The following is a 12,487-nucleotide window of genomic DNA, read 5'->3' on the forward strand; positions in this document are numbered from 1 at the left end:
GAACAGAAAGACAGCCAGAGTAGCTAAACTGAAGAGTATGTTAAGAGGAGTAATGTATAATAAAGTTCAAAACATAGGTTGGAGATGGTTTGTAAAGGAGAACCAATGGGTGATGATTGTAAGGAGTCAGCTTCTGGGTATCACATTTTAGGAAGAACATTGATAAGCTGAAGGACATATGAGGGGAAAAAAATTAGGAAGATAAGGGAATGTTATGAAAATCAGTTGAAAGAAGTAGGGATGTTTAGCTTTAGTAAATGAAGATGGTTTGGGATAATAATAGTTATCTTCTTGTATCTGAATAATTGTTCTGGGAAAAGACTAGATTTGTTCCCAAACTGGGATTAGGGTGGAATTGTTTTGGGGGGGAGGGGGAGGGGAGGTAGGGGAGGAGAGATTAGATGGGGATGTGAAATGGTACTATGGGAAGTTTTGAGAATTCTAGCTCATTGTAAAGAAAAATTTCCTAACAATCAGGGCCATCCCACATAGTCCAGATTGCTTCAAAAGGTAGTAATTTCCCTTTCGTTGGAAGTCTTCAGCTGAAAACTATATATTCTCTAAATGGGGATAATAATACTAGTTCACATTTCTATATTTTAAGGTCCATAAAGTCATTTTCTTTTGACAACTCTGATGTAGAAAATGCACATATCTCCAAGTTTACATTAAAAAAATCAAGACTTAAAGAAATGAAGAGACTTAACCAAAGTCATATAGTTAGTAAATGGCCGAATCAAAATTTGAATTCAGATCTCAGTGTGTCTCGTTCTACCCTTTGAGGTTCTTTTCAATTAGGAGTCTTAAGATTTTTCTACAGATAAGCCCTATTTGAAATTAGAGGTCCAGTCCCTATTTAATTATTCAGTCATGTCTTACACTTTTACACTTTTGTGACCCATTTGGGGCTTTCTTGGCAAAGATATTATAGTGATTTGCTATTTACTTTTCTAACGCATTTTACAGATGAGGAATTCAGGCCAACAGGGCTATTAAGTGACTTGCATAAGACCATATGGTTAGAGTCTGAGCTCAAGAAAGGAGTCTTCCTGACTCCAAACCTGTGGTCCTGGTCACTATTCTTTTTTTTTTTTTTTTTTAGGCTTTTGCAAGGCAAATGGGGTTAAGTGGCTTGCCCAAGGCCACAACACAGCAAGGTAATTATTAAGTGTCTGAGCTGGGAATTGAACTCAGTTACTCCTGACTCCAGGGCCAGTGCTCTATCCACTGTGCTGCCTAGCCGCCCCATCCTGACCACTACTCTTAAAAATTGGTCGCAAATTGTCTCTTTTCCTAAGGACTACTGACCACCTGGCGGTCCATATTTTCATATAAGCAGGCTTAGTCTTTTCTTCCCACTTTCATATCTCCTAGATAGGACTTGATGTTCTTGGCTTCCTGTCTTGGGTAGAAGGTGTGTCTCTTTCTATCTCCTTGCCAAATGGCTAATTTCCTTTCACTCTTCTGGGTCGGGTCCCAGATTCACAGAATCTCAAGAATGAAAATGGACTTCTTTGGAATTCATCCTTCAGGTAGTTGCCAATCTAACTTTCCTAAAGCACAAATCTGATCATTATACCCCCTACACAATAAACTTCAATGGCTCACTTTTACCTCCAGGATCAAATATAAACTCCTTTGTTTGCGCTGTAGACCCTTCATACATAGCCTGGCTCCAGTCTCCATTTCTAGTTTATTCCCATTGCTCCCCCTCCATCCAAACCTCAGTCTAGCAAGAGTATTTGCAAGGCAATGGGGTTTAGTGACTTGTCCAAGGTCACACAGCTGGGAATTATTAAGTATCTGTGGCTTAATTTGAAGTCAGGTCCTCCTGACTTCAGGGCCAGTGCTCTTATCCACTGAGTCACCTAGCATTCCTGATGTTCCTCCTACATGCCACTTAATCTCCTACTTCAGTGCCTTTGTACATCTCTTTCCCGGAATGGATTCCCTCTCATCTTTATCTCTTTAGAGTTAGAATGCCAGGTGAACACTTGCCAAAAAAAACTATTTTATGGAGAACTCACACAAGGCAAGTGCTCACAGTGGGGTCAGAAGAAGCAATACCAAGGCATCCTGAAGACCTCACTGAAGAATTTTAGAATTAGCTGTACAGCATGGAAGACACTGGCACAGGAGTATCTAGTGTGGCATGCCCCTCATTAGTGAGGGCGCTGCACTCTATGGGAAAGGCAGAATTAAAGCAGTCCAAAAGAAATGAGACATTTGTTGAGAGTTCACATGAACTATTTTATGCCCAACCTGTTGTAGAACATTCTTAGCTGTATTGGTCTGATCAGCCACAGTAGGACATACTGTAATTTGTCTCCAACATGGTGATGCCATTTTATTCTTCCTCAATAAAGAAGGACAAGAACCAACGAACAACCTAGTTTCCACTCAAGTACAGCCTTTTTTCTTTTTAATGAGTCCTTTCCTGATGCCCCCAGATGCAAAAGTCTTCCCCTCAAAAATTACCCTGTACATCTGTCTCTTTCGGGTGATTGTCACTTCCTTGAAAGTAGGGATTGTTTTTCCTTTTGTTTTTGTATTTCTATTACCTAGCAAAAATCCTGGCATATGTTTCATGCTTAATAACTGTTTGGTTGATTGATTGCCCCCAGAGGAGATTCATCCTAAACCAAACCCATGTAGGCATCTCCTTAACAGTATCCCTGATAGGTGGTTATCCATCACCACTCGAAGCCCTCCAATGATGAGGCATTGTAGTACAATGGAAAGAGTTCTGGTTTAAGAGAGGACAAGATTTAGAATCCCATAGCACTGCCTTTTTCTAATATGAATGACCTTAAGCAAATTCTTTCTATGCCTTTGTTCCTTAATCTATAAAATGAAGGGTTTGGACTAGATGGCCCTGATCCTTTCATTTCCAGATTTATCATTCTATGATTAACTCTGAAGGGAGCCCATTCCACTCTATTATTAGAATAAGTACTAATTATTAAGATGTTTTTCTTGCTATCAAGCTCAAATAGGTCTCTCTGCTACTTTCATACATGTTGCTCTTTCAGGCCAAGCAGAACAACTCCAACCCATCTGTATGACATGCCATCAAATACTTGAAGACAACTTTTATAACCTTTCATACCTTGACCCCCTCCCCCCAGTCAACCCACCAATGCTTCATCCAGGCTAAACATCCCTAGTTCTTCCTAGTATGGAAAGATTGATAGTCCCTTCACTGTTCTGATCACCAGCTGGTCAGTAAGAGAAAGGCCAAGTCGCCCACTACATCCTGGACCATCGCCATTCATCTTGACTTTTGACTTGCCACTGGATTTTGAAGCTCTGGAAGAAAGAGTGAGGCCAACAACTTTGTGAACTCTACCTAGGTTAAATCCAATTCACAATTGAGTCAAGATATCCTTGTGATATCATTAATCCTCTTTGAAAATGAAGGATAAACAGTCACTTCCTCATTAAAGTGTGGTCTTATGAATTTGACACAATACTTCAGATAGTTCCAGGCCAGGTGAGAGAACAGGGTGACTTTCATCTGTTTATTTTGAATCTTACCCTTTAAAGGCAGTTTCAAGCATATTCCAGTCTTCTGGGGCATGAGCTGGTGCCACCTAGTGGTAAAAGTGAGAATTTCTTGTCTTTTCTCCCCTTCACTATTTTACTCAAGAAGGGCATTCACACATAGGAGAATATATGTTGTTCTGGCTCTGAGGCTGTTTTTTTTATTAAGAAACTTGGAGAGGCAGCACAGTGCAGTAAGAAAACACTAAAATTAGAACATTGGGAAATGAGTTCAGATCTTGATTCTGACATATTCTATGACATTTGTTGTTTAACTTTTCTTAATCTTGAATATTTCGTCTGTAAAATGAGGGGGTTGGATTAGATAACTACTGAGGTCCTTTTGAGCCTGAGATCTATAATACTATAATATTCAATAGCTGAAAATTTGTGAAGAGAAACAGCAAATTACATCCCAATAGAAGGGTGATTGATGCTGGTCTTGTGGATGATCCTTAGAGGTTAAAGAGTTGGGCAAAAATGACACAACGCATTGAGGAAAAGCTAAATTCAATTTAATTAACATTGATTTATCATCTAATATACTAGACACCATTCTAGATACTCAGGATACAAAGATGAAAAAGTCAGTGGCCTGTGCCCTGGACGAGTTCAGTCTGATAGGGTGATAAGACAAACAATAATTAGTTAGAATTTGATTAAGTACATAGGAGAGGAAAAATAGAATGTTAAATAGTCAGAGATAGGATGAGAGGCTCTTCTAGAACACCTGAGGAACATTTGTCAAAATGCTAAGAATAGAATAGAATGTTTGTTCTTCTTTCTTGAAGAAGACCATGACATCAGGGAGGCGATGCCATGACAAGCACATGAATTGGATTTGAGTGAGGTGATGCTGTGCTACATCACCAGCCTCACTTTCTCCTCCCAAACCATCTGGGTCCAGTGGCCAGATGTGGATGACTGGAGATGGTCCTTGGATGCACGGCAGTCAGGGTTAAGTGACTTGTCAAAGATCACACAGCTAGGAAAAGTCAAGTGTCTGAGGCTAGATTCAGTCTCCCATCTTCCTGAATCCACTGTGCCATCTCAGGCAAGATTAATTCTGAGAATAGCTAGTAGTCTAGTTTGGGCAGAAAATAGTATATGAGAAGAAAATATAGTCGGAACTAGACAGAATAAGGAGTTTGTATGTACCTAGAGATAATAAAGAGTAAGTGAGGTTTCTGAGTTAGGTGGAATAATGTAGTCAGGATTCTGAATATTAAGTTGTCAGTGTGTTCAGGATAGATTAGATAAAGGGATGACTGGTTAGTGTGAGGCTGCTCAATGGGCCACATTTAGCTGTCCCTATAATCTAAATAAACTGTCCTAGACAGAATCTGGTCATATATCTTATGTAAGATATGGATACATACATCCATATAGATATACATACATACTTACAAACCATGGAATGGAAGGGGGCAAAGACACAGTCCCCTCAATTCAACATTTATGAAATCCACTGTGTGCAAAATATGCTAGGAGTTTTTGTCATCAGAGGTCATTGATATAGAGCTGGAAGGAATTTTAGAACTCAACTGATCCAAATTACAGATTTTTTTTTAACTGACGAACAACCTGAGGCAGAAAGATTTTTATGTGACTCACACAAAGTCACTCAAGATATTAACTAACAATACCAAGATTAAAACTCAAGTTGTCTGATTCCAAATTCAGTATTCTTTCCACTCTACCACAGTGCCCATCTGTTTGCATTCTAATGAAATCTCTGAGACCATTTAATCTGACTCATTTCAGAGGAGGAATTCCCCTACAAATATCTGAAAAATGATTATTCAGCTTTATTTGTTTTCAAATTATATAGAATAGTAGTTTCTACCTATCATTTTTTGGTAAGGTTTTGAATTTTACACATTTTCCTCCACCCTCCCTTCCCCCTCCGCCAAGAGCAGAAGGCAGTCTGATTATCTTTCCATGCTATACATTGATCAAAATTGAATGTGTTGAGAGAAAAATCATATCCTTGAGGAAAAAATAAAATATTAGAGATAGCAAAATGATATAGTACATAAGATAACTTTTTTAAAAAAAAACTGAAGATGATAGTCATTGGTCTTTGTTTAAACTCCACAGTTCTTTCTTTGGATACAGATGGTATTCTCTGTCACAGATATCCTAAAATAGTCCCTGATTATTGCACTGATGGAATGAGCAAGTCCCTTAAGGTTGATCATCACCTCCATGTTACTGTTAGGTTGCACAATGTTCTTCTGGTTCTGCTCATCAAATTAGTTTTTCCTTTTAGAAAAAGTATCTGCCTTTCTGTGACTTCCACAACTGGTCTTTGTTCTGGGGTCAAAGAGAACCAGTTTGATCACTTTCCCAGGACAGACATTTTGATCACAATCATCAACAAGAGAGACATTAAATCTCTTCCCCAGATTGAACACTGCCATGGCTGTTGAGTTCCTTCATCATCTTAATCATTTTCCTCTAGAGAGAGTACATGGTATAGCAAGAAATCTTGCTGTTTTTGTGATTTGGGGTAAACTTTTTAACTTCTCTGCTCTTATTTCTTTATTGGTGAAATGAGGCTAATGATACTTATAAGACATACTTCTTAGGGTCATTGTGAAAGTAACTCTCTCCCTTAATATATACACAAATAGGTATAGGAGTGCACTCTATCTGGTGGAACTCATTAGAATTGTGAGAACAATTCTGGAATGGTCATTGGAAGACCAATACTAACCAGTCTCCTTGTCTCACTTTTTCCTCTATCTAATCTAGCCTATGTATATTGCCATATTATTCTTTTTAATTCACCATAAGATAATTTTACTAAAATATTTTCTATCAATTACCACACTTCACGTAGTATCAGTTATTACTTGTCAGTGTCCTTCCCAAACTGAGGAACCTAAGACTAGGCATGATACTGTTTTTGAGGTTTCACTTGACTCCCAAGACTCCTGAGAGTCTTCTCAACAGAAAAAAGATGAACTGCTTTGATCTTGAAAATAGGGACACAATTAAAGGATCTGGAAGAGAAACTAGTGATACTAGAGACTCGATGTCGGGAGAAGGAGGAGAGGAGGATCGACCTAGAGCTGAAGCTTGTGGCTGTGAAGGAGAGCCTGAAGCAGTCCCTGGCAGGAGGACCTGCTCTGGGGCTTGCTGTGACCAGCCAATGCAAGACTGGAGTGAGTATACATTTTCCCTTCCTATGTCCTCCCCCACATACATACTGTGGATATCTGTTTGGGCAGAGATCCCTGTTTGGGGTGCTGGGAGATAGAAAAGGAGCAGCCTTGATCTCAACTCATAGCAACTCTACCAGCTTCTGTGATTCAGCTGACTTAAATTCAGTAAACCCTTCTAGTAGGAATCCAGAATACAAAGATAAATCAAGATATTAAGAAATTTTTGTCTTCAAGGAGTTTACTTTCTTACAAAGCAATGAGAGATAATTCATATCTGTGTAGCATCTTGTGTATTATAGTACTTCCTTCACAGCATCCCTATAGGACAAATAATTTAAGCATTATTATCTTCAGCTTGCAGATGAGAAGGCCAAAGTTTAGCAAATAAAATTAGATGGAATTATAGATCTGGAAGGGCTCTTAAAATGTGTCTAGTCCAATTTTTTCATTTAATAAGTGAGGAAACCAAAGCCCAAAGTAAGGGGACTATAAAGGAATAAGTATCAATGCTTAGATTTGAACCCTAGTCTTAAGACTTTTAATCCAGTTTCATTCCCACTACTTGTCCAGTTCAGGAAGCATTAAAAAGAGCACTAGAACTCAGGTTTCATGATTTCAAGTCCATGTTCTTTCAACTGTCCCATGCTGTAAATTGAGGAGTTGAAATATGCACTGTGTGCAGGAGAGATTCAGTGGAAAGAGAAGAGAGGTGAAGAGGGCTCACTTCTAGCTAAAGGAATCAGAGAAGACTTCAAGGAGGAGTTGACATCTGAACTGAGTCTTAAACAAGGCCCTCAAAGTCTCTGGGCCTCAGGTTTCAGGTTAAAATAAGCAAGTTGGACTCTTATGATTTTTGAGCATTTTCCTTGGTATCCTATGAAGTAAAGGAATTGACTAGGTTAAGTTGTGTGTGCGTGTGTGTGTTGTGTAGGGATGGGAGGAGGGAAAGAGTTGTAGCAAGGGGAAATAACAAATGTGCAGAAATGAGAGCTATGCAATAGCTCAGCTCACAAGAGGTTCATCTTCTGCTTACTATATTGTTAATATTAAGTAAGGCAGCTTCCTCCAGAATTCTAAATCTCATCTCTGATGCTCTCCCAAGGAAACAGCAAATAAGCCCCCCAGCCTTGAACTCTCTCCTCCTGTCAACTGTTCATCAGAACTTCGGAAGAGGAGTCCATCTATCAATGCTTCCAGCAAAGGGAAAGTGCTCCAGAAGGCCAAGGTATGGGAATATCACCTTATACAAAATCCAGCTACCACAATGCCTTGTCACACCTAAACACAGCCAACAATTAGAAAGGAGGACCAGGATATTTAATTCTGACACTGCCACATCTTTCTATGTTACTTTGAGCTAGTCCCTTTTGATCCTTGGATTTGAGTTTCTTGCTCTATAGAATAACAAAATGACCTTCTAGATCTTTTGATTCATCAAAGAGTTCCCAAAGAGTTCAGAGACTATTGATTCTTAGTTTTGACACAATTCAAATATTGGGCTAGAAATAGGAAATAAGAAAGGAGAGAATGGATGTCTTGCAGTTTAATGATGCCCTCCTTATTTATTTATTTATTTTTGATTTTTACAATTTTCCCCCTAATTTCGCTTCCCTTCCCCCCACCCCCCATAGAAGGCAGTCTGTTAGTCTTTACATTGTTTGCATGTTATACATTGATCTAAGTTGAATGTGTTGAGAGACATCATATCCTTAAGGAAAAAAATAAAATTTGAGAGCAAAATTACATAATTGGGGGGGGGGGTGAGCTTTTTTGCAAGGTGATGGGATTAAGTGGCTTGCCCAGGGCCACATAGCTAGGTAATTATTAAGTGTCTGAGGCCGGATTTGAACTCAGGTACTCCTGACTCCAGGGCCGGTGCTCTATCCACTGCACCACCTAGCTGCCCCTATAACAGTTTTTTTAAATTAAAGGTAATAATCTTTGGTCTTTGTTCAAACTCCACAATTCTTTCTCTGGATATAGATGGTATTCCCCATCACAGATACCTCCAAATTGTCCCTGATTGTTGCACTGATGTAATGAGAAAGTCCATTAAGATTATCAATGAAGGGGTAGCTAGGTGCCGAAGTGGATAGAGCACCGGCCCGGGAGTCAGGAGTACCTGAGTTCAAATCCGGCCTCAGATACTTAATAATTACCTAACTGTGTGGCTTTGGGCAAGTCACTTAGCTCCATTGCCTTGCAAAAAATTTTTTTTTAATTTAAAAAAATTATCAATTAAAAAAAAGTTTGATCAATGATCTCCTTAAACTGCATTTAGAAAACTGAACACAATATCCTGGATTTGGTCTGCCCCAGGGATATTTTGACTCTAAAAATCACACTTTTTAAGTCCAATTTGCATTAACATTTGCTCTCACTTTCTTAAATCTAGACAGTCAACAGAACAATAAAGTAAGTCCTAATTTGTAGCATTTGCTGATTTGCAAGGTATAAATGCTCACAATCAGCTCTCTGGTCCTAAGATGAGCTGGTTCCAGCATCCCTGGCACTGAACCAAATAGAATTCTTCATTTCCCAGGAATTTAGAGAAAATATGCATTTAAATGCAACTCAAAGTCACATTAACTTTTCCAAATACCATGTCACACACACACACACACACACACACACACACACACACACACACACACACACTTTTCTGACACATATCAGTAACTCATATTGTTTGAGATACATTGAAATCCTAGACCCTGTTCAGACTGCTGCCTAATTATGGCTCCCCATCTTGTATTTGTGAAGTTGAACTTTTGATCCCTCTTTGTTTTATAGCTTTTTTTTAGGTTTTTTTTTTTTTTTTTTTTTAGCAAGGAAAATGGGGTTAAGTGGCTTGCCCAAAGCCACACAGCTAGGTAATTATTAAGTGTCTGAGACCGGCTTTGAACCCAGGTACTCCTGACTCCAGGGCCGGTGCTCTATCCACTGCACCACCTAGCTGCCCCTGTTTTATACCTTTTGAATTAGATTCAATCTTGAATTCTAGCCTGTCACAATTTTTTGGACCCTGACTCCCACCATCAAGTATATTATCCTTTCCTCCATGCTTTGGCTTACCTACAAATCTAATTAACATACCTTCCATGTCTTTAACCAAGTTAATGATTATAAATAGTACAGGGCCAAGCACAGATTCCTGAGGCACTCTACTGGAAACCTTTTCCCCAAGCTTATTTTGAATCATGATGAACATTCTTCTCGTCTGGCCAGTTCCCTGGTCTGTAATTTTGTCAGTCATGTACAGGGCATCTATTGGCAGGGGAAAGTTTTCATTTTAGTTTTCCTTCTTCAAGTTTTTGCCTATACTAATTTTTGGTCAGTTACTTTTTCACTGCAAATACAGTTGTTAGTCAATCAATAAGCATTTGTGAAATGGAAACTGTATTCTAATGACTGAGGATACAAAAGCAAAGCAGGGCCTTGTCCTCAAAAAAGAGAAGTCATTTTTGTTAGTGTTTTAGGGAACAACCAATCATCTCTAAAATGAGAGGGTGGGCTAAGAATAATAGGTAACATTCATAAAAGCATTTTAAGATCTATTGTCTCCTCTATTCTTACAAAATGTCCTGCAATGTTAGTGTTATTATTATCCTTATTTTGCAAATGAGAAAACTAAGGCAGAGAGAGTTGCGGAGTGATTTGCCCAGAGGTCACATGGCTATGGTCAGAATTGAACTGAACTTTTTCTAATCTCGAGGTCTAACACTTTATCCACTGGACTACATAGTTATCTGACCAGATAATATATTTCCAGTTTGAAATTATGTGGGTCTTCTAGTCTTGAACCTTACTTCAATTTTTCAAGGATCTGTGATTTCTTTTGAATTGTGGGTGTGCCCTCCTTTATATCATCAGATTGCAACCCTGTAACTTAGATAATGATCTTTGAGGGGGTGCCATGACTGACACATTTTGCACCCTGCATCCAACCTAATAATGGGTTTCTTTGCATTGGTTCATCCCTAGACTATAGGAATATAGTCCCTGGCTATAGTAGTTTCCTACATCAAGACTTGTCAGTTTATTGGAATCTGCTTGAGTTTGCTCTCTGGCTTTTGAAAATCCAAGATCACCTTTGTGCCGTAAGAAGGATAGAACAAGACTTGAGTGGAAAACCTAGTGACCTCTCTAGTATCTTTCTTCTTTCATATCCATCCCCACTGTTATCCTACAGCAGGATTATTGTAATAGCTTCTGAATTGATTTTCCTGTGTCAGAGGGGTTGCTTTTTCAAGTATTGATTGGATTAGATGCCCTTTAATATCTCTAAAATTCTGTGATTCTGTGATAGTAATATTTTTGGTAGAAAACCACCCATCTCAGGAAGGTCACTAATTCTATTTCTTTGGTGCTTTAGAGTTTTCAGTTCCTATGTAGTAAGGAATCTAAGCATTATTAACATCTCCATTTTACAATGGAGAAAACTGAGGCTCAGGCCCTTGGCAGAGATCTGAGAGTAACAGAACTAGTTCTTGAATTCAGGTCCTATATTTCTGAATTCCAAATGCTGTCTGTCTGCAGAGAATTCAGGTTCCAGTCCCATTTCTGGCCCTGAGCAAATAATTTCCCTTCTCTTGGGACTCAGTGTCCTTTTCTAAAATGTGAATAATAATTTATATTCATATATATGTATATATGTGTCTGTATACATATATAGTATATGTATGCATATATAAAATATGTGTGAATAATAACATTTTTATTTATATATAACAAAGAACATTTAAATAGCAATTTCAAAAGCTTATAAGATAATGGATGTGAAAGCATAAACTTTAAAAATATGAACTAATATTATTTTTTGTTTTTATAACATTAATAAATAATTCTTATTGTTGGCCATATTCCTTGGGACCTGATGGTGATTCCCCTTTAGAGTGATAATAAGTCATTCACATAATAAATGCTTAGGGAGAACAATGGCCCCTTGCCAGGGGTATTGTAGATGGGGGACATGATTTGTATATAGTTAGCTTAAATAACCTCTGAAGTCTTTTCTAACTCTCAATTTCTATAATTAGGTCATTATGTCCCTGCTTTTTGGGTCTCAGGTTCCTCTACTATAAAATGAGGAGGTTAGACTGCGTGAGATTAGAGGTTATTTCTAATGATGAGATTCTCTTACAGCTACTCTAAGAGGGATCTTAGGCCTTCCTTCCCTCATCCATTCAGTAAAGCTAACCATTAGTATTTTTATACCTCACTTAGACACTGATTCTTTCTTTTCTCCCCCCTGACCTGTAGGGTAGAAGTAGAGTAGCCACTCATCCAAGGGGATTATGTGTCCTTCATTCATCTCAGGCACTATTCAATAAAACCTGCTTATTTATCTTTCTGCTTTGTAGGAGTGGGAAATGAAGAAAACCTAAGAGGAACATGAGAAATGTATCCTCTGGAAATACCATCTTCTCCAGCCCAACTTTATAATTCCCTTTTTCTTTAAGAACCAAAGAAAAGTACCACTGTTTGGGAATATGAAGACCACCTTCATTTTCTGTGTTGGGGTGGGGGGTGGGGGAGGAAGGGAAAGGGAGAGGAGGCACCTTGCCATAAGGGACACTGGGCTGGGAGGGAGAAATGGTGAATATGCAAGTGATGGAATGAGGAAGACACTTGGAATTTGGGGGGTGGGGTGGGGGGTTGGAATGGAGATCAAGAGTAAAGAGTAAAGAAGACTTTAAGTAACACAAGTTGTGGACAAGTTGTATCAGCCATTTTTTTCATCTGAAGAAGCAAGAAACTGATAAGTAATTGTC

The 12,487-nt window shown here is 38.6% G+C and overlaps 1 protein-coding gene across 1 annotated transcript in view; it reads left to right on the plus strand.

The window, feature by feature from the left end:
* The window catches only part of AFAP1L1 (actin filament associated protein 1 like 1), a 79,087-nt gene extending 66,858 nt beyond the window's left edge, over nt 1–12,229 (plus strand). The window contains 3 exon segments of the mRNA XM_074212372.1: nt 6,535–6,713; nt 7,816–7,938; nt 12,077–12,229. Of these exon segments, the coding sequence (XP_074068473.1) occupies nt 6,535–6,713; nt 7,816–7,938; nt 12,077–12,100 (326 nt within the window). The 3' untranslated portion in view covers nt 12,101–12,229.
* The last annotated feature ends 258 nt before the right edge of the window (nt 12,230–12,487 follow it).

Source organism: Macrotis lagotis, chromosome 1, assembly GCF_037893015.1.
Source record: "Macrotis lagotis isolate mMagLag1 chromosome 1, bilby.v1.9.chrom.fasta, whole genome shotgun sequence".
NCBI lineage: Eukaryota > Metazoa > Chordata > Mammalia > Peramelemorphia > Peramelidae > Macrotis > Macrotis lagotis.